Source organism: Copadichromis virginalis, linkage group LG23, assembly GCF_057382275.1.
Source record: "Copadichromis virginalis isolate Kocher_CV1m ecotype Utaka linkage group LG23, C_Virginalis_male_GT1.1, whole genome shotgun sequence".
In the NCBI taxonomy this organism is placed as follows: Eukaryota; Metazoa; Chordata; class Actinopteri; order Cichliformes; family Cichlidae; genus Copadichromis; species Copadichromis virginalis.
Genome location: NC_140639.1, coordinates 34,994,543 through 35,021,683, shown reverse-complemented (window position 1 = coordinate 35,021,683; position 27,141 = coordinate 34,994,543). Strand labels below are relative to the sequence as shown.

The 27,141-nt window shown below is 39.6% G+C and overlaps 2 protein-coding genes and 1 pseudogene across 3 annotated transcripts; all 3 read left to right on the top strand.

The window, feature by feature from the left end:
- Window positions 1–1,599: 1,599 nt before the first annotated feature.
- On the top strand, window positions 1,600–7,138 carry LOC146681478 (keratin, type I cytoskeletal 18-like). The gene is made up of 7 exons (XM_085449508.1): window positions 1,600–2,146; window positions 4,291–4,373; window positions 4,840–4,996; window positions 5,668–5,832; window positions 5,915–6,040; window positions 6,239–6,459; window positions 6,545–7,138. Exons 1-7 carry the CDS (start codon window positions 1,712–1,714, stop codon window positions 6,666–6,668), a joined length of 1,311 nt encoding a protein of 436 aa, XP_085305634.1. The 5' UTR covers window positions 1,600–1,711; the 3' UTR covers window positions 6,669–7,138.
- Window positions 7,139–11,011: 3,873 nt separating this feature from the next.
- LOC146681477 (uncharacterized) lies at window positions 11,012–12,974 on the top strand (annotated as a pseudogene). The gene is made up of 4 exons (XR_014918234.1): window positions 11,012–11,288; window positions 11,443–11,595; window positions 12,157–12,240; window positions 12,351–12,974. The product of XR_014918234.1 is annotated as an uncharacterized LOC146681477 (transcript).
- Window positions 12,975–14,728: 1,754 nt separating this feature from the next.
- On the top strand, window positions 14,729–20,590 carry LOC146681476 (keratin, type I cytoskeletal 18-like). Its single transcript, XM_085449509.1, has 7 exons — window positions 14,729–15,190; window positions 18,469–18,551; window positions 18,634–18,790; window positions 18,965–19,129; window positions 19,231–19,356; window positions 19,767–19,990; window positions 20,292–20,590. The coding sequence occupies exons 1-7, from the start codon at window positions 14,777–14,779 to the stop codon at window positions 20,422–20,424; spliced, it is 1,302 nt and encodes a 433-aa protein (XP_085305635.1). The 5' UTR covers window positions 14,729–14,776; the 3' UTR covers window positions 20,425–20,590.
- Window positions 20,591–27,141: the final 6,551 nt, after the last annotated feature.

Genomic DNA, 27,141 nt, shown 5'->3' with positions numbered 1-27,141 from the left:
CCCTCAAAATATCTCAGAGACTTACAGGTAAGCTTAAATACATGTTTGTGAAGCAGCTTCTTATGAAGCCACTTTATTGCAATGCTTACGACAAATCCATTTGTTTACCGGCTCATCTGCAGAGCAAGAGTATTTCTGATTTTGTCAGGGGCCCTTTATCCTTTAATATCCTGCTGCATATTCCTTCCTAAAAAAAACCCCCCAAAAAAACAGAAAAATGTGGAGCAACAATAATACTGAACAACAAAACCTTAAGCAGGATCTTTATCTGGGAACAAGTCGATGATGATACAGACGACTGTGCGTAGGAAGATAACTTTGAGTATTAAAAATGATTAATTGTTCTGCAAAACAGAAATCTGACAGTGACGCATATTATAAAATGCATATCTGTACAGTTTATGTAAAACTGTGAAGAAAACAAAGAAAAGAAGTTATTCCTTGTTTTAAGACCACCAAGTAGAGGAATGTGTCTGGAATGTTCTTGTGTTAAAAAGCTGCAGGGGGGCCCCTGAAGTATGTTTACTGGTGTAGAAAAGTCATTGTTCTTACATATCTACTAACCAGACTGCAGAATTGTTCCTTTGTTTGACCATATCCTTTATGGGAGGGGGGCAATCAGGCACACATCCGGCTAAGCAGGACAGATAACATGCTGGAGTACACATAACATCTGGAGTTAACACCTTGAAAACTTTTTTCTTATTTAACTGATGTTTTTTATTCAGGTTTAAACACCAAAGATCATGGGTTGTGTTTGTGGTATGTTAGATTTGAAAATGTACTTTCACATCAAACCAACAGACACCTGGAATGGTATAAAAATACCTTTAACAATAATTAGCTGGATCCCAAATAATGCTTTTATAAAATACTATGATTGCAGATGTTTATTGAGAGTTTTGTTTATGTTAAATCAGTAAGAGTGCTGACAAACACAAAAGATTACATTTTTAAACGACAGCTAATGCACTTCTGCATTAGCTGTCGTGTCTTCCTCATGTAGGTATGAAATGACCTGATCTCATCAGCTCCGATGAGTAGAGCAGTGATGACATCATTTGAGCATGTGATCACTCACTGAATCTGTGGGTCACTTTTGGGTGTGTCACTCCTATAGGGTGGAGATTATGATGAGTCTAACGTGGAGCCAAAAGGAGGTATAGCTGTTTATGTAACTCAGTACTGTTAATCCTATTACTGTTGGAACCATTGTTAATAAACATTGAGTGCAAAGGCCTAATATTATTTTAGGCATTCCTTAACTGTCAGTGTGGGTTTTATTCTCTTTAAAGGTTTTGTTAGTAAAATTAACAAGCAGAACTAATCTTAGACTTTACTGTTGTGTCAGTAAAGTCCAAAATTAAGGCCACTCTAGTCCCATATAGGGAAAAAAAGGTTTTATAATTCTACCAAATATCAAGTTACTGAATACCACAGAGTCAAGATTTACTAACTTAGGGAGCCTTCAAGGACAAAGGCAGGTTCTGAGCAGTAAGTATGGCTGAGGCCAGTGGAAAAAAAGGGAGGTGACACAGGCTAGGAGGAGTGGTCAGAGGGGCGGACCTGAGGGCCCACAAGGTTTATATAGTTTAAAACTTTCCCTCTCCTCCTGCCTTGTGTCTGTGAGCTCCAATTTCTGCCTGCCCAGGCTGTGCCTCTGTCTCTCTTACTGACAGTCTCTCTCACTGAGTCTCACACTATAGCGACAATGCAAACCTCCAGACATAGTACATACTCTGTGCGCTCCTCCTCTAGTAGCAGGGCTCCTGCTATGTCCATCACTCGCACCTCTGCTCCGCTCTACAAATCCAGCAGCATTCATGGTGGGGCCGGTGGGACCAAAATCAGCGTCTCCTCCAGCTACCGCAGTGGACTGGGATCCAGCATGGCAGCTGGCTCTGGAGCAGGAGGCTTCTCCAGCAACATCCAGGTGAGCGGGAACAGCGCCGACATCATGGGCAATGAGAAGTTTGCCATGCAGAACCTGAATGACCGCCTGGCCAGTTACCTGGAGACGGTGAGGAACCTGGAGCAGGCCAACCTCAAGCTGGAGATTAAGATCAAGGAGGCCCTGGAGAAGAGCGGACCCGACTTCAGAGACTACAGCAAGTACCAGGCCATCCTGGATGACCTGCGGAAGAAGGTGAGGAGGGAAATGGGGTTGGGAGGGATGACGAGGGTAGACAGGGGAATGTGACCGTTTATGTGTTAATAAAAAAAGAACGAGAGATGAAAGAAGATGAACATGAAAAGCAGAATGAGATGTGCTGTGATAAACATTTTAAGATGTTGTGAGTGTACCTGATTGGTTATGTATTTTTGACTAAATATATCCCCATTAGTTCTCAGGGTCTCGTATAGTTTGTAGAATCCTAACAAAGTGGATTCCTGCTAGTGCTTGGCATAGCGCCACTGCTGCTTTGAGCTGGGGGCTGAGGGTTGGACCGGAAACAGTATGGAGGAGGAATGCTGGATCATCAGGGGTCACAGACACAGGAAACCAGAGAGAGAATCCTGCGACTACTTATAAACCCCATACTTCCCATCCTTAACTACCCTTTCCCTCCTTGTTTAGTCTTCTTAAATTGAGAGTGTGACTGTAACAATTTCACTCTGCGTTCATCCAACAGAAAGTGAGAGATAAAAGGGAAACTTATTAGACACAGAAGGATCTATCAGCATTTTATAAGTGACTGAATGTTAACTCATGCTTAAATGACAAATGCTATGAAGTCAGTTCAGCTGTAATTTCCACACAGTTTCAAGATTTCAAAGTAAAGGTACTACTCATGCAGCAAAAACATGTTAATCATTTATTCGAGATTTCTTGGTATTGCGTGCCACAGAAAAAAACAGCAGGATCCCTGAAGCACAAAATCCTGACATTCTACATTCAAAACTGCTATTTGACAGCATTAAGTCAGACTTGCCACATGGAACATTCTGGACTTTCGACTGTAGCATAGCGTATCTCTGCATCTTATCACTGTGGGGAAACATATTTGTAGTCTAATCTTTGTAATAGGATACTAGCATCAAGGTCGGAAAATTTCTTTTTTGAATAAGCGGCTTTTCCCCCAATCCCTTACTTCTCAAAACATTACATAAGATCAAACGCTGTCTGGAATTGGGTTTTGTTTGCTCTACTAACAACTGAGGACCTCAGCTTAGCCAAACAGATAAAGGTCGAACACACCTAATATTTCGTCTGCAATGATGCAAAGAAATCACCCATAACCTCAGAAAAAAACCCAAAAAATTCTCACAGAGATTTAACAGAGTCTAAAAATAAATTTAGTTCTGACATGAAAAGTCGACTACCCTCAGAATCACAGACTTGCATGTGAAGTGAACAAACACACACACAAACACACCGGCACAGCCATAGTCACCACCATCCTCATGCAAATTGTCTGCCGACAAGATCCTGTTTCTTAGCACCAACAGCCCGGCAGCCACTGATTGGCGCATTCTGCATACCTCCCTTGCCATCCATCCCAGCCTTTATCTGTCATATCTCTCAGCTAGAACAAATATTCTAACCATTTAGTTTTTGAAGCAGCTGCCACTATTCACATTTATACACACAGACAGTGACACTTATCCTCTAACAGTAAACCCCAATAAACTTTTATAGTTTTCTATGAAAACTTAAAACTAAAAAGCACACATAGCATGAGTAGAAAATTATTTTTATCTATATATAACATCAGGCTAGTTTTGAACTACGCTTTTTGAGTTTGATTGAGCAAAGATGTTTGTTTGCTAATAGCATAGCGATAGCCAGCAGCTGGTTGACTTAGCCAAGCAGCACTGAAAAACGCAAAATAAAAAAAGAATACCTAGCTTAGTCATTAACTTGGTATAATAATCTTTTTTTCCCTTTACATGAAGTCTTACCAAAGCTAAAAGGTTCTGAGGTACAGCTGTTTTCAGGCTTTATGCTAGGCTAACTGGCTGTTAGCCATAGCTTAGCATTTAGCAAACAAATGTAATTCTAGTCTTCAGCTTCTCATCTAACTTTTCAAAGTACAATATATGATAATATTAAATATAATATTCAAATTTTTATACACTACCAGTTCAAACTACAGGTAACTTCTGGTGATTCTAATAGTATGAAAAATACATTCTTAAGCAATATTACAAAACTACGCTAATAAAATATATACAATAGTCATTGTCTCTCTTTGTTGATTCTTTTGTAATTGCTCGCTCTACTGTTAGCTGCTTCATGTTTTAACTTTGCAGTTGAAATAAAGTTTTTCTTTTGTTATCCGATTCTAGGTGTTTGATGCCACTATCGACAATGCTCGTCTGGTTCTCAACATTGACAACGCTCGCCTGGCAGCTGATGACTTCCGAGTGAAGTAAGACCCGCCTGCTTTACCGCTGACATTGTAAAACACTGAAATAGACAACTGCTGGCACACCCTCTTTTAGTGCAGGATGGGTTGTAGGACGAATCTAGTGTGAAGATCTAAAGGAGGAGTCAGTCATCAGTCATGTAGTCGTAAATTGTCACCTTTGAATCACAACTGCTGGAGTTGTGTCATAAATTATGTGTAGTTGCAAACAGAGCTGACCATAAAGTTAACAGTATTATACGCTGACCAAATAATGATGTACACTGACATTTTCTAAACATACACAGTTCACACAAACACATAAATAATCATGAGCAACTCAAGACAAAGTACGGCAACTCTCTAAATAAGTGTAGCAAAATATTTAACAAAAATTTACAGGTAGACTAAGTTCATTAAGCCTCTGTGAATGTGAGCAGCTGCGCCAAACTCTGACGTTATCCTGACTGCTTTGCCCTGTCCTGTTTAGATATGAGTCCGAGCTGGCCATTCGCCAGTCTGTGGAGGCCGACATTGTTGGTCTGAGGAAAGTCATCGATGATACCAACTTGACCCGCATGAACCTGGAGAGTGAGATCGAAGCACTGAAGGAGGAGCTCATCCACCTCAAGAAAAACCATGAAAATGTGAGTTTGATTACTTTAACTTATTTCAAAAACAAAATTTCAAATATAAAATATTTAATTCAGGTCTATAGGCTATATTTGTGCTGCTTTCAACATAGTCGAACTCAGAAAGATACATAATTATATACATATTATTTGCAGATCTGTTCATCTCATTAATCCTTCTCATTGAAACCATATGTGCTTAAGTTCCATCCACATGCAGTGAAAGCCACGACTACAGCCTACACCTCCTTGAGTGGGATGTTGTGGAAAACAGTCTTTAGAAAACTTTGCTGGGAATGCAGAGGTTGCTTAAGAAATCTGAAATATCTGTATGTGAGATCTGTGGGAAGCCTCATCGTAAAAATGGTTCCCAGCCACAATTGGCAACAGAGAAAGCTCCAAAGATTTCAAATGACTATGATTTGAGTGCATAAGCCAAAACACAACCATTTGTTTACTGAGGGAAATATTAAATTAAGTGTTAAGGGACTCAGGCACAGACCTGTATATTTGCCTGACCGAAGCGTGTGATTATGGTTGGATAGAGGCTAAGGGTCACCGCTGGGTCATGACTCAGTTCAAGCAGTAGAATGAAAAAGAATTAAGAAGTATTCTATAGACCTGGAAGTAGTTAGGTAAGGTAAACAATAAGAGTGACTTTCTATTGACTTTCTTTTTTTCTTTAGGAAGTTATCGAGCTTCGTAACCAGATCGCCCAGTCTGGAGTCCACGTGGATGTCGACGCTCCTAAAGGCCAGGATCTGGCTCAGATCATGGCAGAAATCAGGGCCAAGTATGAGAAGATGGCAAAGAAGAACCAGGAAGAACTGAAAGCATGGCATGAATCTCAGGTAAACCATTAGCAAAAACAAATCAAGTTAAAAAATGTAAATAAATAAACTCTTGACTAACTTGTCTTTTAACCTCAATCAGATAACAGAAGTGCAGACACAGGTGACCCAGAACACAGAGGCCCTGAAGGGTGCCCAGACAGAGGTGCACGAACTGCGCAGACAGATACAAACGCTGGAGATTGAACTGGAATCACAGAAGAGTCTGGTGAGCAGTCTGCCCCTCATTTACCTCTAAACACGCTTATCTGAACTCTCCACATTGCCCAACTCAGCACTCTCACTTCAAGTCTCTCGGGTGTATTCTGTTGACACAAGCGTTGCACTCCGGTGATTTGTCTCTATGGAGCTGTCATCACTAATCTGAGTCCACTGTAAAAATGTAACCCCTTCTTGTCACTTACAGAAAGCCTCTCTGGAGGGCACGCTAAGGGACACGGAGCTCCGTTACAACATGGAGATAGAGTCTTTAAACACCATCATCCTGGGCCTGGAGGCAGAGCTCACACAGCTGCGAAGCAAAATCCAGTTGCAGACACAGGATTACGAGGCCCTGCTCAATACAAAGATGAAGCTGGAGGCTGAGATCGCAACATACCGACGGCTGCTGGACGGTGGAGACTTCAAGTGCGTAGGATAGTTTTCCTATCATTTAGAAGTCTAAAAGTAGAAACTACCTGGAAGTTAACTGAGTATTAATGTTTTTACTTAGGCTCCAGGATGCTCTGGAAGAGCAGAAAACAACAGTGACCAAGACCAAAAAAGTGATGACCGTCACACAGACGCTGGTGGACGGCAAGGTGGTGTCCTCCAGCACAGAGACAAAGAACCTCTGAATACAAGGAGCAAGCAGCTGATTCTCTCACCAGTCACTGTCACAGCATTATAACACTAGCATACAACTGGTCAAATTTTACCTCTTTGCTTCTTAGTGATAGAGCACTAACAACAATAAGACCCTTCAGCCGTCTCTACCAATAGTTTGACTTCCTGGGTATACAGCTCTCCCACAGGCTGCTAAAAAAAAACTGGATCAAAAGAAAACAAAGTCATTTTTTATTTATTTCATCATGAGTTATTTATGTGTTTGTGTGTCGACATGCAGATGTTTACAAAAGTTTCAAATTGGAGAACTTTTTCAAAAAAACAAAAAGATTCAAGACGTTATTTCAAAGTCATAAAATTCTCAGAAAAAATGAAATTATTTTTATATTTCATCATCTTTTTTGTTTTCTTTCTGTCCAGTTTTGACTGCCTGCTTTGCTGTTATGTTCAGACATTTCAATAAAGTCCATCTGAAATTATACTTGCTATCACGGTGTCTTGTTCATTCAGAAATCGCTCGAGATACAGATTTGTTTAGTCTGCTGAGCAGACAAGTAAACAGGAATCCCAAACCCCTGTTCCCATTAACACACACTGAAGCAGCTTAAAAATATTAATAACATAAAAAGGGGGATGGGAATAGGAGATAAGAATAACATAACAACATTGTTCGCATAATTGAGCTCCAGGCTCTTCCAAAGCGTTCACTGAACCCCTCAGCTGAATTGTACTGACAGACTTTTACAACATTTACCATTTGAAGTTATACAGCTTGGACTGTTTAGAGTATTTAGGGTTTAACACTTCACGGGCAATAAATTACTGCAGTAACAACCAAACTTGAGCTAATTATTCAGCTGATGGTAGCATAGTGAAATAACTAGCAAACCTAAGTAAGAGTCTGATGGAGACTGACCTTCGCTCCTGTTATTCATCATATACCTGTACACTGGATTAATATCGCTGCCTTTTGCAGTACTATTATGAATCCAAATGTAAGATAATTCCTACTTTTACAACTTAGTGTCTGACTTTTCTTGTGATATAATTATAGATACTGTGTGTGAGTGCACCACAACTTTCCCTCTCTGTCACGGTTTGTGCCTTTTATGAATCACCAAAGTAAGAATATCCCCACACCTGTGAAAGTTGGTGCCAGTACTTACGTTCTGAAACCAACCCATTGTAGTAGCCCTTGTTCTAGGTCTAAGCATCTACTGCTTCAGATGAGCGTCTGGTCTTTTTAATGTACCAATTGCTTTTGACTTTTCTCTGGAAACATACAAGCACCAAGTCTCTCCCAGAAAGGACTATTTAGTTCACTTACCATTCTTTGACTTTCCAGCTTTTAATTGATGCTGTTTATGAGTACCACGTCAACTAAGCTAGGTTTTAATGCACACTGCAGCCTATAGACTCACTGCATCTCAGACAGTACAAACCAAATCCCAACAAAAGGAGAGAAAGAAAGAAACTATGGCATTTTAAGGAAATGGTCACTTATTTTGATTTTGACGCCAGCAGAAAAATTGTCTCAAAAGAAGTTGGGACAGGGATAACACAAGACCAGAAGAGTAAGTGGGAGTAAAAAGGAAAAGCTGGAAGAACGTCTAATTAGGGTAACTGTCTTCCTCTTGTCTGTTATTCAGTCTTACTGTCTTGCTGTTTTTATTTTTAATTTTATTTTATTTTTGATTTTGATTTTTCCATGAACGGTTGGTGTAGCGCACCCACAATTTTGTTGTACATGTACAATGACAATAAAAGGTTATTCTATTTTCTGATTATTATAAAAACACTTTCAGAAAAATGTGCAACATAAAGTTGTGAAAAATTGTGCTAGAGGGAGAGTAAGGGTTAGAGATGCTGCGATTCTCAAGAAGAGGATGGACCAAGATTAAAATGCACTACAATGATGGGATGAGAAAAGTACAGAGAAGAAATGAACCGCTCACGATCCAACACACATCAAATCATATGAAATCCTATGTTTAAAAAGAAATTTCTGTAATTCCTAAACAATTAATGAAATATTTAAATCCTTTGAATTAAAGTTGAAAGTCTGCCCCTCAATCTTATCTTGGTTGTTTGATTTAAAATCCACTGTGGAGGTTTAAAAAACATTGTCGGGTCACCGAAACACTAAACGACCTAACTGTAAATGTGAAATAAGTTGCTAACTTAATGCCAACTGCTAACTTAACCAAGCCTTTAAAATCATTTTTCATGCATGTGTGAAAATGGAAACTCACTTCTCAGTTTATTTCTATCTCGATATACAGCTATGTTATATTAAACTGCATAGTTAGCAATTAGCATTAAGGCTTATGGATATTGGCATGGCAATCACTTTGCAGGGTTAAAAACTCTAATAGCCCGAAAAAACGGGAATTGGCAGGCTTTTGAATTTGCACAAATGAATTTAGTTAATGCTACAGAAGCTTTTCATGTTTCTCTTATTTACATGATTAAATAAAGTACCATTTACTTGATTATAAACAATACTGAGACTACTCATTTTTCTTGCATTGATTTAAAGTGACTAAATTAGATTACTAAAACCATTGTAATCATGTTTGACCACAACCGGAAATGATGCAATATATTCAAAGACAACAACTAAATATGATTGGATAATACGACCTAGAGTCTTATCCAATAAGACAACAACATAATTTAAGGAGAGCGCAATTGACCGCCAGATTCTGGAAGACTGTTTAGCCACATGCAACCTTTGGCACCGAGTCAGGCATACTGAGAAGGTAAGTAATTTAAATACATTTGTTTTAGTTTGGTACGTTTTCACAGAATTGTTGCAGTGCATGCTATATAAAAAGTAATCTGTAATGCATCTACATGTTGTTTTTACAGTGCTAGCTAAAGTTGGTATTAGCTTTGTGGCTAAAGCTGAAAAATAGTAACAAATTGCACATAGTCGGAAGAAAGCAGCTGTTGTCGGTCAGATATGGAATTTATGCATGTGACAGAGAGCACTGACGTTTTTGATGGCTTAGCAAGTTAAAACGTCACTGAGAGAGCACAATAGTGTTTGTGTTACTGGTGCTAGTTATTATGGCTACATTGGCTAATTAGTCTGGCTGTAACCGTCAGAGTTTAAGAAGCTGGGAGCCCCACAGTGCTATACCTTAATTCTTGCTGCTGACACGCACTCAAGTTATAATAAGGATCCTGCCACCTTAGACGTGGGTTTAAGAACCTGTGCCCATAAACGCCAAGTCATCTTTCCATTTAGTCATTGTTTTAGATGAAGTGTCACTTACTTGACTATTCTATCGGTCATGCCCAAATAATACAGCAGATATCTACAAGGAGATAAGTTTGTTCAACAGACTATGTCTTATTAAGTGATGTATTGTGAATTTTCCAACATCGTCCTAACAAAAATTAGGATCCCCCCCCCCCCCTTTTTTTCTACTTTGTGTTGAACATATGTGAGCTCATTTATACATTATGTATAAATGAGGGAAAGATTGGTACTTTAAAGAAACCATTGAATCTCTTCTGGACTGGAATACCGTTTTTCAATTAAAATTAATGTTTTTTGTGATGGTGAAATTGTTACCTTTATGATTACAGAAGTCAAAACATCAGATGATGATAGCTTACCATCTAAACTCCCCATCTCTTGGCAAGTCTGAAGTAGAGGTCTCAGCTGTATCGGCCTTTCTAGTGGATTTGCTTAAAGAGGAGATAGCTTAAGTCATTAGGTATATATTCCCTGACATTCTAGAGGTCAACCTTGCACAATATGTGACATTAAAGGGCATAACTTATAGAAATGGAATGGTACTGGCCCAAAGGGCAGCAGGTGGATTGCCAGAATACTGAAAAACCATATCTGCATTGTACCACAGCATATTCTACATTGTCAGAGAGCTTGGTGGCTGGTACAGAGAGCACGACAGAGCTTTTGAGCTCCGCCCAGTATCCATAAGAATATTCATTCTCGCCTCACTCTGTGAACTCCTTGATACTTATCCATTGGTTGACTATGAGATTGGATCAGTCCACATTGTGACTTTAAAAAGGCATATAGAAATAAAAGGTGTTCATATAAGTGTAATAGGTTCAGTCGCATGTATTTCATTAGATAAATTCTTTTTTTTATGTCTGATCTTTGTAACTTTGACTATTGGGTATGGATAGCTTTATGAAAACTAAACTGAAATGATTCTTTCTGAATGTCTGATATGTAATTCTTTGTTGCCTACAGAGTCCTATGGGGAGTCCTATGGTCCTAAAGACTGTTTTGGCTGATGGAACCTGTCGAAGGCTCACTCTCTAATGGAGCGCCTGAATCAACTGAGGATCTCACCGTTGAAGTCAAGAGACAGTGTTGTCTTCAGGGCAGTTTCAGACTTCAGTTTATGGATTCCTTGTTTGGGAATGAGTTTCTTAACCTTACCTCAGTTTCAGAAGTAGCAGACAAAGGGACTCTTAAAGCTATTGACATGTCAAAGCCCACAACATGGACATAAAAAAGAGTAACAGAGTTGGTGAAACTCAAGATGGAAAAGACTTTTTCATACAGAAGACATGAAGGTGTTCGTGATGCACCAATGGTGGAGGCTTTCATGGCAAGATGGCCTGCTCTATTTGATTTCCATGAGGTAAGGTTTGCCTCATACACGGTGTTCTTGTGGTATTAGCCTAAAATGGTTAAGGCACAGCCCATTGACAGCCCATTTCTTCAGCATGAGTGATTGCAGCCTTCTTCCAGGTATTAAACCTTTGAAGCTCATTCCTCTGTGCTCATGTTTTCAGATCAACGCTGAGTTTAAGAGAATTGCCACCATCCCCCCTTAAACAAAGTTCCTGGCTCAGCTGGCTCTCCACTTGGACAACCTGGTGAAGTTGGTCAACAGAAGAGGAGAGCTTGGACTAATACTGAAAAGAATTGTGGCATAAATGGATAATGTAAGTGATAAATCCTGAACATTCACTTAACATGGTAAATGGCCTGCATTTGTATAGCGCTTCACAATACATTCAGTCATTCACCCATTCACACACACTGGCGATGGCAAGCTACATTGTAGCCACAGCTGCCCTGGTGCATACTGACAGAGGCGCCACCGGGCCCTCTGACCACCACCAGTAGGCAAACACGGGGTTAGTATCTTGCCCAAGGATATTTGGCATGCAGCCAGGAGGCAGCCTGGGATCGAACCACCGACCTTCAGATTAGTGGCTGACCTGCTCTGCCACCTGAGCTACAGCCACCCATAATCCTCTTTGGATGAAACTTTATTATTGTGGAAGATTTCAAATGTTTCCATGATAAATTCTCTCATTTTGTATTTTTACATCTGCTTCTTTTTTTAACCTTCACTTTGTCAACTTATTATTAATTGCCAGTAAACCTATTATTAATTTGTGTGCCTTTACTTTAAAAACATTCATGTAAAGTACACTATTAAAACTTAAATGAAGGACAAGGGCTGAATGAAGATGCTAATTACATACATTTCATTTCAGTGTGAAGATGTTGATGCTGAGTGTGTCAAGGGAGTGTGTATCTACATGGGTGAAGACCCTGGCATGCTTATCCGGGAGTATGTGGTATGTACTTGTCTTTTTCTTTTCTTTTTTTTTTCTTTTTTTCAGACTTTCCACAGTTTGTCATATTACTTACTTGGCATGAAATGACTAACATGGCTTCTTTTTTACAGGGCATGGAACAACGTGCCATCAGTGAGACTGTTGAAGACACCACTGTTTGAATTTATCTTCTTAAAGAGCAAGCTTCAGCAGATGAACAAGAGTTGTCCTTGCAGGCATCAGGGTGGCGAAGACTTTGGATAATGTAGCATTTGCTGTGATAATGCTATTTGGACTAATGTATGCATTAAACCTTGCCTACCCTGCGGACCTTCGCTACAACTTTGACGTTTTCCAGAAGGTTTTCATGGAACTGGATGGAGCTAAACTCTCTAAAGTTCTTGCTTTCAAAAACCATCTGTTTCATTGAGAAGTCAAAGACTGCACTTCTGCAATTCTTTGCAGTTTTTCATTTTGTGTTCAGTAACGTTATACTGCTTATGTTTTTATTGCTTTCCCCTCATGTGACTGCAATGCAGGATGATTTTTCCTTTTGGTATCATGTTCTAAGAAATTTTTACTGACGATTTTTAGCAATATGTTCTAAGTCAACCTTAATGTCCTGCTTAATGAAGATTAAAATTCATGTAGGTGTTTGGTATTAGTTATGTAACAATGTCATTTAAGGCTCAACTTAGTTGAAATCTTGTACAGGTAAATACTTGTACAGAAGCTGAAACTGTTGTCAAATAACACACAAGTTATATTTATGTAAATCTGTTTATTCATAATAGCGTGTTGCTTTTTTTCAGGTAGTCTTAATTTAGTTTACATTTTCAATTGTGTAATTAATACAAATGTTATATGTAAGAGATGACAGGATCATCTATAAGCACTTTCTTTTATTTGCTGCTAAGGTCAGTTTTTTGTGAAATATTTGCAAATATATTCTCAAACTAACTTTTTCTTTTAGTTATTTCTGCAGGCTATCTTTAAAAATGTGTTAACAAGTTTATATGGATGTGATTTTGGACTTGTTCATGGCAGAATTGCTGCTTTCACTGCTGTTACAGTTTAATAAAGGTGAACTGTTCAGTAGCACTCAGTCTTTGCCTTTTTTGTCAATAATGATCAGTTAATATTTCAATTGAAAAAATTAAGTAGGATTTAAAGCCATAATTTGTGTTGCAGGAACATAATTGCAATGTGTTTACATTACATAATATCATTGCATACCACTGGCAAATAAAAATAAGTTGGTGTTAAACATTAAAATATATTGACATTATGCAATACATTGATATTATGATAACAGATTAATATTAGTACATCAAACATGATTTTTTTAAAGTAATCTGATGTAAATAAAATACTTTGATTTGGCAAGCATTAATTACTTGAGGGAAAGTGGAAAATTAAGTCAGTCATACTTATTCATATTATGTGGGACCGATGTACACAATAAAATCAAGTAAATTGAAAGAACTTTTTTTTTCAGTGTATTAATAGCCAACAATATGACCAAATAACCCTGCATAGTAAAACCAACCAGTTTTGATTGATTATTTATTCTTGACACAGTAAACATATTGTCTGCCTTGCAAATTTGGAAGGCTTATATTATTATTAATAGTCTTACTAGTAGTATTTTAAATTCTGTGCAGTGTTTTAGCTTGTGCCTTATCAAATCCGCCTGTTCTTCCTACATTTCCTGGATTCTTTTTCTTTGGCGCATAATGAAGCATGCCACAGCCAACACAAGCTAATACATTGGTACCAGTCATGTTTGTGAAACTGATATCCTCAACTTGCGAGGTTGTGCGTGCGCGTTTGTTTTGTAGTCATGGTGACACCTGCTGTAGTGAGATCTACGACATGGTTTCAAGTGCTTGGGCCAGGTGTTTTTTCTGCCAATAAAATAAGATTGTGTTAGTAAAACAGCGTCACAGCCATTCAAGAAAAAAAGATTAAGCTTTCAAGTTTCAGATTAGGTGTAATCTGACCCATCCAGAAGGGCTCATGTTCCTTTACCAGTATACTCCCCTCTCCCACAGTGTTTTTCATGCTCAATTTGTAACTACACTATACTTGTTTGTAATACATGTATCTTTTGGGGGGTGGGTGTTAGGTGCAATCCAATGGTGTGTAACAAATATATATTTCTATTTATTTATAGTACTGCAGGGGGCATCTATAGTAAAGAGAACATTTTTAAACAGATTTGTTGCCCCCTCTCAAAAAAAAATAAAATAAAATAGAACATGTCCAGCCTCACTGTGTCCACTGTGAGGCATATCAGGTTATCAGTTTATTTCCACACTATCAAAATGAAAATGTCAGTACACTTTTTACCTGTGAAGTGAGTGGGTGGAGGACAAAGTCTAAGCAAGAAGGTCAAAGGTAACAATTTAATATAGATAGGAGAGGAGTTTCAGGAAGAAATATTGCTTTTCAGAGTTGTATATAAGGCCTCAGACTCCACCTTCATACTCCACCCTGCTGCCACTCTCCTCGGTGCCATTTCTCACTCTGATTGATCAGCACACTTCCTTTACCAATGGAGCTTAGACGCCAGTCTTCTCAAAATTATGGTTTAAGTTCACTTGGAGGTCCCAGATCCCTACAGATGGAAACCTACGCCCACAGTGTGACTGGAGGGGCAGGCGGCCGTGGAACCAAGATTTCCAGTGCCAGCTATGGTTCGCGTGTTGGCAGCGGTTTTGGCGGAGGATACGACTACCAGTCCTTGTCCTCTGGATCGACTTCTGGCGCCATGGGCATTGGAAACGAGAAGCATGCCATGCAGTGCCTGAATGACCGCCTGGCGAACTATCTGGAGACGGTGAGGAATCTGGAGAAGGCCAATGCAGTGCTGGAGGTCAAGATCAGAGAGGCCACCGAGAATAGAGGCCCCTTGGAAGGGAGGGACTACAGCAAGTACTACGTTATCATCGAAGGCCTCAGGGCCCAGGTGAGCCAACGAAACATTTACAGTTTTTCTCAAATGTTAAAACACAAAAGCCAATCCTGTAACCCAAATGACCAGTAGTCTAAACACATTTACTAAATGTAGCCACCATATTCCAGTACCATAAACACATGTCACATGAAGACACAATTCACAAAACACAACCCTCTGTACTCATAAATCTAAACACATTTTTCCTTGCTAAAACACATGTTGCAAAACAACTCTGCTCATATCCTCAAATGAAAGCCCATGTGATGCAAAATGCTTGCCACAGTCACCAATCTTTGAACACAGGGAACACACCTGGCGTCATTCACTACACACAATGACTCAAAATTGAAGACACTTGTTGCTAATGTTGTACCCACATGTAAAAGCAAGTTCAGAGTGCACAGTATGCTGAAGGTTCCAAACAAACACAATGGATGAAGGCAGAGTCAGGGGAAGAGGAATTTGATGCAGAGGAGGGAGAAGAGCTGGCCCTGGAAGAAGAGGAGCAGGCCAATGAGGAAGAGGAGTTCAAATGAGAGGAGGAAGAGGAGCGACCAACGAGGAAGAGGAGAAGGCCAACATGGGAGAGGAGAAGGTCCAGGAGGGAGAGCAAGACAACCTCGTACCATCATTACGGACGAGATGCGAGCAACAGCTCAGCGACATGATGCCGCACAGTGATTGTGGTGTGTGTGTGGTGTGAATAACGTAAATAAAAAAACTTCACACCCTGTTCATGTTTTCAAGATTACTGTTGTGTGCAATAGATTCTGTTTTTGCATTGAGTTGTGTTACAGTAGTGTACGTACATGCAGGATTTTCTATAGATTTATACTACTCATATGAAACTCACAAATCTAAATGCCTAATCCTCTGCAGGGATCTACGACGATCCGTTACTGTATAGTTTCTAAAATATGCATTGGCAGTTATGAAACAAAGAACCTTCTCACAAATTGAGCATTGTGTTTTCAATTGTTTTGCTGTAGTGTGTAATGCTGTGTATAGTGTTTATAGTTTTGACAGCTTCGAGCTGCTCTCTTGGTGTGGGAGTTTGAGTTTTGCAGTGGGAAGGTGTGGTTGTGTTTATGTAGCTTTAGAGAAGGGTGTTGTGTTTGGGGGACCTGGTGGTAACGTTTGTGACATGTGTTTTAGCATTTGAGAAAAACTGTAATCTAGATGATAGTCTAGGCATCTAAGGGCTCTAGAGTAATAAAAATTTTCACAGAATCTGAAATGTCCTCAAAATAAATGGTCTGAAATTAGTTGATTAAGTATCCAGTCTTTAAGTCTGCCGTCATTAGCTGTGCCAGGGCCCAAACTCTGCTGCAGGTACGTAATTCACACAATCACTGCAGCATCACTGAGAGTTAAAAACTGTCTAAATTCTTTCATCTGTAATAAAATGATCAGCGTTCTGCTCTACCAGGTGTAACAATTAAGTTTAACATCCAGGTATCCATGAAAACCAAATTTATGACATTTAACAGAGTTAGAAGTTAGCAGGAAGTTAGCTCGCTAGTTTCCATCTAAATATAATATACCACGTCCTGACTGAGAGATTTCCAAAACAAATTAAAATGTACAGTTTTGCTATCACTTCCTACGGAGCCCCGCAGGGCACATGGGAGAAAAAAAATGAAGACAGACTTTTGCAAGATCTCGCAAAACTTTTGCGAGATCACGCAAAACTAACTCGGGATCTCGCAAAACTTTTGCGAGATCACGCAAAACTAACTCGGGATCTCGCAAAACTTTTGCGAGATCACGCAAAACTAACTCGGGATCTCGCAAAACTTTTGCGAGATCTCGCAAAAGTTGAATTCCAACAATGGCGGCAGCTACTTAGTTATAATATTACTCTTTCTGGGTCACAAATTACACTTTTAAGATATTTTGAGGCGTGAATGTAGTTGTGTAAACGTCAGATAGCTGCTCGGTTTACAAGACATCACATATTTGCAAAAGTGCTCCGACGTTTTCGGAGATGTATGAAACTTTTGCGAGATCCCGAGTTTGTTTTGTGAGATCTTTCAAAAGTCCGTCTTAATTTTTTTTCTCCCATGTCCCCTGCGGGGCTCCGTAACTTCCAACATAAATGAAGACAGAAAAGTAAACAGCAATGATGTTTGTAAGGTTAATGAAGTTGGAGTAGCTCATAGGTGTCAAACTCTGGCCCGCCTAATTACATTTGGCCCGCGAAGACATACCAAATTACTATTAGAGCTGGCCTACTGGTATTATACAGCTAATATATATGTTGTTTAGTATTAAGCTTTGCTTGTTCCATATTCAGTTTTTTAGCAAAACTTGTTTGAGTCCATAAAAAGAGTAAAAATAAGATTCATTCTTATATCTGGAGGAAGATTTTTTTTTCAATAAATATTAACGTTAGCCCGCGACTTTGTTCCAGTTTTGAATTTTGGCCCACCGTGTATTTGAATTTGACACCCCTGCACTAGCTGGTATATAAGGATGTGCTACGTAATTGCTAGCGACACAGCTATGTTAGCATATTATAAACAGTGAAGCTGGAGGATGAATGCTAACTTTTTTCCACTCGATAAAAGTTAACGTGAGGGTTCCCGGTGGTTAGGGACAAATGCATTCGCATGGCATGGACCAAACTTCATTCAGGAGAACAACTGAGACAATCCATCCTCAACACGAGGTTAGTTATTAATATACTACTGCATGGGCTGGGCTGTAGTTAGATCGTAAGGTTTTAAAATCTGAGCTTTAAAATGAATAGCGGTAATAAAAACCGAGAGAGGCCGACAGTGATTACCGACTGTTTTTAGGGGCTTGTTGAGATGAAATATAACAAGAAACAAAGCATTAAAACATGTTAAAACACAACAGCCTTATTAAACGCAGAGTACTTTGGACCTGGAATCAGGTTTTATCAGGTCATCACTTAAAGACCGGATTGGTTTAGGTAGCTATGGTATACTAGTTCTCACAAATGATTCTTAAGTTGTAGTTTTCTTGCATTTCAGTTTTTTCAGAATGTTAAACGAACCCAGAACTACAACAACTACAACTCTTTTCTTGTAAATGCCACATACTATTGTTCAATCGAGTCACTGTTAACACAAACTTTATTATTATAGTGTCCTAGATATCGCTTGAATACCTGATTTCACAACATTTATTACCTGTGGGCTCCTATCGCTAAGCAGTATCAACCATTTGCAACTCATCAAATTGAAAGTCACAGTTTGCTTTCCACCAAAACGATCTCTTCATACAGTTATGTCACCAAAAATACCATTGCTGTTTTTTAGATTCTTGACATGACCAGGGCAAATGCCCAGTATGCTATCAGTCTTGACAACGCAAGTCTGGCTTCAGATGACTTCCGAACCAAGTGAGTGTCGAGATTTTTGTGCAAAATGAAGGTAATCTCTTCACCAGCATGAGCAGATCTAGCATTCACTCCGTCTCCATAGGTATGAGTATGAGTTGTCCATGAGGCAGACAGTGGAGGCTGATGTTTCAAGACTGAGGAAGATCCTGGATGACACCAATGTTACTCGCTTGCACCTGGAGAGTGAAATCGAGTCCCTCAAGGAGGAGTTGATCAGCCTGAAGAAGAACCACGAGAGAGTATGCAATCATTGTAAAGTTCAGCAGAGCAGTTCAAAGAGAAAAACCTATCTGATAACCCCAATACAGTACAGTGCACCTTTAAAACAAATTTTTCCTTAACCACTTAGCACAGGAAAATCCTATTAACCAAATGTTCAGGAAATCACTCCCTGACTATTTCCTCCCGAACAGGAAGTTGATGAATTGCGAGTTCAAAACGCACAGGCTGGGGTCCATGTGGATGTTGATGCACCAAAAGGACAGGACCTGGCCAGAATCATGGAGGAAATAAGAGCAAACTATGAGAAGATAGCGCTACAGAACCAACAGGAGCTTGAAGCGTGGCATAACTCCCAGGTACAGCTAAACTAGGCTGGTGAAAAACATCTTCTTTTTTTTCCTTGACTGTGAGTTGAACAGTATTTGTAAATTCTTTATGTATATAATCTTCTATTAAGATCACAGAGGTGCAGGTCAAAGTCACAGAGAGCTCAACAGCCCTGAAGGAGGCCGCAGGTGTAATGACTGAAACTAGGAGGCGGCATCAGGCACTGGAAATTGAGCTCCAGTCTGCACATAGTCTGGTAAGTCTTGGTTACGTCATTAGTTTCCCGTTCTGGGTTGAGATTTGACCCTTCCCTTAGTATAAATACTCATCATTAGGTCTTCTCATAGATTGAGCCTGGTTCACACCTGGCAGTTCCAGAGCATGACAGGCATTACAGCCAAGAAAAAAATTAAGTTGATCCTAGCTCTGTTCAAAAACAATAAATTTCACCAATCAGCACATCGAAAATTCACTAATTGCATTTTTTCACAGGTTGTCAGAAGTGCTGGTACATAATTTTGTATGCAAGTTTTTATTTCTAGGCTAAACCATGAAGCTAACTCTAGCTTTGTGTTCCTGTTTAACACATATCAATTGCCCAGACTAACCTAATGCAAGATAGCCACAAAATTTTTACAATGGTGCTTTTCCTTAATCTCTTCACAGAAAGCGTCCCTGGAGGCTGCCCTTCATGACATTGAGAGGCGTTACAATTTAGAGCTGGAAAAATACAATGAGATAATCCTGAGACTGCAGGAGGAACTGGCACAGATCCGCAGCAGCATCCAGCAAAACACGAATGAGTACGAGGCCCTCCTCAACATCAAGGTGAAGCTGGAGGCTGAGATTGCAGAGTACAGAAGGCTGCTGGATGGTGAAGGAGACTTAAAGTGAGTATTAAGGTGAAGCAGCAGAAAGTATGGATGCAACATACGCTCAATGAGACAGAAGCCTTCTTCATCTCGGGGGAGCATTTGCAAATTTGATTTAAAGCAGCCTCATGCAAACATGGAGCAGCAATGATATGGAAAGCAGATGTCACTGACCTGTGTCTATGTAATCCTATTACCATCATTTAAATTTCAACTGCTCAATTTCATCATGTCAAAGAAAAGATCACTCAAAGGTGGAAAATATATTTCTGTTCTGTCTCCGTATGACTAACCTTTTTATATTTCTTCATTTTACCAGCCTTGAAGATGCAGTTGACCTAAAGAAAATCCAAGTGGTGACGGTCACTCAGACTGTGGTGGACGGCAAAGTGGTGTCAGAGAGCAAGGAGAGCAAGGAGATCGGATCCACTGAAAATCTGACATTTAGTTAAAAACAACTGAAAGAAAAACAACTATGAAAAAAATTAAATGGCAACATTTTATTTTGATTGCTTTCTGTCAATGTCTTCAGCGTTTCTTTTAAAGGCAAAATAAGCATATCAACCATTGCTTTGACTGATATTCATAGAAACCCATTGATTAAACTGATAAGACTTATGTATTATTTCATTATTCTGTTAAATTATTAGTTCAGAGGAGCCAGTGTAGCTCAGCGGGTGAGCAGATGACAGTATGCCACATGGCTGGAGTACAGCAGCCTAGCTTTTTGTTGCCTGTTTTCTGCTTGCTTGTCTTTACTGCTCCATTGTCAAATAAAGGCAAAAATGCCCCAAAATAATCTTTAAAAAACAAATTAATAGTTCAACAGTTTAGAGAATATGTCTACTGCTTCTTTGTCAAGAGATATAATGCCTTTAACTATGTGTTAAAGGAAGCTATAACAAACTTTCAGCTTAGGTTAGCATAAAAAAACAGCCTGACCAAGCACCAGCACCTCCATACTTCACTAGGTTGACATGTTAAATCATTTATACATACATTAAACCAAAACTTTCGACTCAAATTTCAGATTAACAGGAGGTCATGTGCTGGACTACTTTTTTCCTGGGAGGAGTTACCTCTCTAAATCTCTATGGGCCTGTGCTAATGTAGTTTTATAGTAAAATATTGGTTTTAAAATATACTGACAAGCAATATTTACAATTGTGAAATTTCAAAATATATGTTCAACATACATTTGAGGGGGAAAAAAAGGTTCACTGCCATTCACATACACCAATGGCTGTCTGGCATCCAGCCATCAACTTCCCACACATCAGAGTCTGCAGGAAATTCTTTCAGCTTCTGAGAAATTCACTTTGTGACCTGCAGTTCTTTAACCTTGTCCAGTTATAGGCAGAAGGCAGCCATTCCCATGCCATGTCCAAGCAGCTCAGTGAAGTCCTCTGTCCCGGTTTATTTACATTCGCATCAGTCTAATTCCTGAAGCTGCTGTGGTACAAACTGTTCTCCTCTGGAATCAGCTGATTCACTGCATCAGTTTATGTTAACGACTTCTGGTGCGTTGCCGATAGAAATGTGAGTTGCAACAGATTTTATAATTGGTTAGGAATGTTTTTGAACTGCTGTGGTTCATTACACACAAATCACAAATCAGTGCCCCGTTCATCATCGCAATGTCACGTTTTTGCACTGCAGCATTCCACAGACGGCACCATTAATCTTCCTGCCAGATTTATATCCAGATTGCTTTCTCAACTGCAGCTGTCAACAAGGCAGAATCTTCAGATTTGTGCTAGTTGCCAGTCCCCCGAAGCTGTTGTGGTGCAAAGTGTGTGTGGCAGCATGGCTGCTGTGAGAAGCTCCTTGTGCCAGTCTTACCAACTGTTGTAAAAGTGTCCTCCCGGACAGTCTGAGCCTTTGTTAGAGGGCCTGCTAACCTCTGCAGCCAGGGAATTCATGGCCTAGCTGAAAGAAGTTTAGCAGACAAACCAGAGAGCGCTAAGGAATTCCAGAAAACCCATTGAAAATTAGGGGCTGGGAAGAGTGGGAGAAATGCACCAGACCTGCACCTCCTGTTTTCTAGCCTGCAATCCTTCAGTCGGACCCCAAGATAGCAGCAGAAAAATACACCAACAGTTCACTTTAATGAATCATGTTCACTAAAAAAAGAAAGACCTTGGACAGAATACATGAAAAATACTATTTTCACTTTGCAAACGTTAGAATTCAAATCACAAAAGCATTAATTTCATTCATTCACACTGACACTGAGATTCGTGGGAAAGGCCTTGAAGTTCAGGGTGCTGAGGCGGCACCAAGTTATCTTGTGATATTCTAACATAACTCTACAAAGTGTGTTAGTCTTGCAACTGCCAGACCCCACTGCAGAATTAACAGCCAAAACTGAACTGGTCAGAGAAAAATATATCAAGAAACATCGGAGGGGAAAAACAACCCTTTTTGGCACAACACCGGCTTACACACAGTATTTTAACACAGATGCAAAAAGGGTGCACATGTCAGGCACAAAGCACGTGAGCAAATTCATATGAAAGTAAGGAAAGTCTTTCATCTACAAAGTTAGCCAGGATCTGTTCAGCCGTGTGCAAATACTTAATTATGTATTGTGACTGCTGCATCTTATCTAATATGTATATTTTACTCAGCACAGAAGCCAAAAGTACCCTTTTCCAAAAAAGGTAGGGCTGTGAAACTGCTGCTTGATTATAATGTTAAACTATGTGGTGGCGGCTCAGAATATGCCAAAGCGTTACTTTGGTGTATGCAGGTTAAAATAGTGCAGATGCAACTTGGTGCTCAGAAGTTTAGGTGATAAACTTCCTCCTGAGGGGCACTGATGTGTTCAAAACGTCTGTGAGGACATTTAGTGAGTGATAGGTAATGGCTGATAGCTCATTTAGAAAAATGCAACATTTCTACTGGTGTCAAATATGCAACATCATGTAGTGTTTCATGTTTTAACCCCTTTATTTACTTATTTGGCTTTCACATTTTGTTTAATTCAGACAATCCTGGCTTATTTTTTTCAGTCTTGCACAAAAGGAGTAGTAAGTGATGTTTCAGTTTAACATGGAAACCAGTCTCCAGCTGGACATTAGAAAGAATTCCGGTTTAAGGAATTTCTACACTCCATACTTTCTTTACAGTCCATAGTAGGTGCCTTTTGAAACATTCTTAATAGCATTATTCTGAAGAAATCGAAGTCCTGTGGTGGAGAATGCCCAACATAACATAGCACTCCACCCTCTGGTCTAAATATGGTCACTTCCAGTTCTAGAAAGATTAAGATAGCATCGTTTATCAAATTAAAGTAGAAGCATCAGAATGTGCAGTTCACAAATAGGTGGCATAATCAGTGGCTACAACCTTGCTGTGTCGTTTGGAGGTGGGCGTGCACGAAGTTAAAGCATAGGTTCGCATGTAAAAGCACGATATTAAAAAACACTACTGAAGTCTGATGACCCTCAGCTGATCTTTAGAAGGCACTTTTTCACAGGGAGAGTAACAGTCCAATAAAACAAACCGAATACAGTAACACTAGAATTGTATTTACGGCATGTCAGTATTCTATTTTGACAGGTTCGAGTTTATAACTTTCCTTCCAAAAGCAATAAAATGCAATATGAAACTTGTTTCACAAGACAGACAAAAATGTTACACATCACTATAGCTGACCAAAGAAGACACATACTCCAGTCTATATAGGTGGTGATACTGAGATGTTGCAAACACAGAAAAATGTGATTAAGGTGTACATGTTTGAGACAGACACTGTGTTGCAGTCACATTGCATCATACACAGTGTAGAAATTTATGAACTCCTGCTTCTCCTTCAAGTTTTTCAAATGAACAAAAAAAGGACTTGAAAAGGTTATCAGCAGCTATTAAGAGTTAAGATAAACAGTTTATGCTGGCACGCAGGACTTCATTCAGGACTTACACCAGGCTGTATGAGTCACTTACAACAGGTCAGCAAAAAGTTCAGCCTCTTCTCTTTTTTCGCAGTACAACAGTTAGCAGGATTAACATGGACAGGGTATAAATCAGCTCCTGCTTTTACACACAAACACACATTCTTGGTGTTTCTCTCTACCCTGCACATCTGTGGGGTGTGCCGAGTGTGAGTCAGCCAGTCATCCACTGCTCCCAGTTTGCTGAGCCTCCTCCCACTGGGAGCTAAAGATGGGGGAGAAATGAGGGACCGTGGTGGAAAAAAGGAAAGGGTGTGTCTGAGTGAGCCTGTGCAGAGGGAAAAAAAATGGAAGACCTGAAAACAGTAGGACTACAGTAATGATCGTCCATGCAAGATCCAGAGAGCAGATTGGCCACAGGATAATCAAACTTCCTCTAACCCTCCAAACCACGGTCAGTAAGCAGATTAGGTAATAAGCTAAGATCATTTTAATTTCTGTCTTTCTACTCTTGCGAACTGCCTGTGTGCAAATGTATTTTGCGAGATCGAGGCCAAGTTCTACAGAGAGGTGACAGAAAAGACTAGCCAGGGGAGTGTGGGATTGTGGGAAAAGAAAAGCGATTATGAGGAATAAGGAGTGAAGGTTAAAATGAGTGATAGGTAAAAAGTGAGAAAAGAGGAGTGTGGGAGAGCTGAGGCTAAGGGGGAGGTGCAAAGGGCAGGTTAAGTAAGAACAAAACTGGGAGGTAAGCCAAGATCCAAGCTCCATTTACTCTCCCCCACTTTCATTTTCCAGTCCTTATTGTGGGGGGAGTGGACTCGAGCTGGAAACCCAAGGCTCGCCTCCCAAACTGGAGAGCAGAATTGGCTGAACTTGTTTAGTGACTCATTTGTCTGGTTTCCATGGAAACTAACCAAAAGAACTTGGTGACCAGAAAGTTGGAAGCTGTACACCCAAAGGAGTAAGATGATTGCCGCCTATCCGCTGCTAAAAATACAGCGGTGAGGCTCTCTGGTGGGGATGAATCCAGCCTGAAGCAGCTCCTCCAGAGAAACGCTATATAGCTGAGTTCATCACGTTTTTTTTCACTCAGATCTTGTTATCTCAGGTTCCATTAACCTCGGCATTCCTTAAATGAGTAACCAACTCACATTCCAGAGGAAGGGGTAAATGATTGCGGGCCGTCGCTGTTCTGAGATTAAAGTTAATATTGTTTCAAAGAGGATAAACTAAAATACATTTGGCTCTTGTATTGCCAGAGTGTATCTGGAGGAAAATGAGACAAAAGAACTTTGAATGAATTCTGTGAAAACAGACATTTTCATTTTTCCCTCAACAAAAATCAGTGATAAGCAAACAGCAGGTCACAAGTTAAAGGTGTAAATATACCATGTGAATTTTTAAGCAGCCCTCGGTGGTGAGCGGGAGCTATTAAAGGGTCTCACTGTGGCCACAGACCCAGCTCCACCCAAACTTTTCACTCCAACCTCGCTCACACACCCTCCCTGCCGCAACCTCCATGGTGGCCCGTAGTTTTATAGTGTGAGTGACAGAACGTACCATTCTACATTTTCACCATAGACATGAATAAACGCCTCACCGAGAAGTTACACAAACTATTGTATCCTGTTCCAACCACTCACTGGTTAGACACACATGAATATGACATTTCAGGGCCAAGAAATAAGACTTATCTACTTGAGGGGGTTGATATGAGTAACTTTTTGTTCTGCCAAAACACACACACTAGCTAAGAGTTTGAGTTTTTCTTTCACCCTGCTGCACAGACCAGAAATGGCCTACTAAAGGTTCCAGTAAGTTCCTGATAATCACCAACCACTAGTTACAATTTTATTGTTAGTATTCAATTTATTAACAGAAAGGTAATAAAAATAGCAGTAGAGATCTCTGAGTGCTTTGTGGGGTTTTCTGTTTCTTTGTTTCTTTGTTTTTTTGTCATGTGAAAGGACAAATTACTTAATTTCTTTATTTCTTTCACTGTCTGAGCCCAGTGAAACCTGACGGGTTTCTTTGGTGTAATAAATGGTCATAAACTCTGTCGTCGCTAATTAATGCCGATGTATCAGGATATCTGCTGTAAAACAGGTTATTGGGGATGTTTGTACTTTAACCTATAACGAAACTAAAATAAAGACTGAAAGCTTATCAATATCTTCTCCAAGTGCTGTCACTCACTGGCTTCACCTGGTAGTATTAGTTATACAGAATGGCAAATAAACTGTATTTCCACCATGGGAAAAGGAAGTAGGCCACTGTTGTTGTGATTTGGCGCTGTATAAATAAAACTGAATTGAATTTGATACCAAACCATGACTTATTTTATATGTATGCACACTGTCTCCTAGTAGCTTTCCATCTTTTTGCTAGCAAATGTCATGGCACTGCTGTGTGACAAGCTGGGAGCAGGACTCACAAGATTGGACTCAAAAAACAGAAAGATTTAACAAAATATAATGAAAGAGCAGAACAGGTGTGAATTGGCTAGAAGCTAGACGTGGCCAAATAGCCAGCAGCACACACAACATGAGGGAGGACGTGATGAGTAACAGAAGCACGCCGGGTGTTTAAATACTCAGGGAAGACTAGAGGGCTGAGAGGACACACCTGGGGAACACGGAGAGCTCAGACAGACAAGGCTGATTAGGACACAGAGAAGAATCTAGGACAATACTGGACATTAAAGGGACGAACAAGCAAACAAGACACTAAGAACCATAGGTAGCAAACTCAGAAGCACTAGGAAACAACATACTCAAGAACATGAACAAAAACTATCTCTTAAGTCCAGAGAAAACTCAAAATACTGGGTCAAAGACCCAATTTATGATTTAGCTACATCTGTGTATATGTTATCTAAAAGTCATAAACAAAAAGTGCTTGTTGGTCAAGGATTGTCAGAAAAAGCTGTGGGGATGTAAGCGTAAATACTAAAGTGAGCTTTTTAGCTTCATGTTGTCCCTACATTACTTCGCCAATACATTTACTCAGATTTTTTGTTTGCTTGTTTTGTTTTTAGAAATATAAGCCTCGAGTCATTTCCTTGATCAATCAGTGAATATATCACTTATATCACTGAATTATAAATCCATCTAATAAAAGCACAAATAAATGAATTGTACAACCTACCAAGACCACATGCAATCTCTGAGTTAGACAATTATAAACAAATACACAGACTTCACTTTAAAATGACATAAAAAGTAAATTAAACATGATAGTGTCTCTCTATATTTATGAAATACAGGGAAT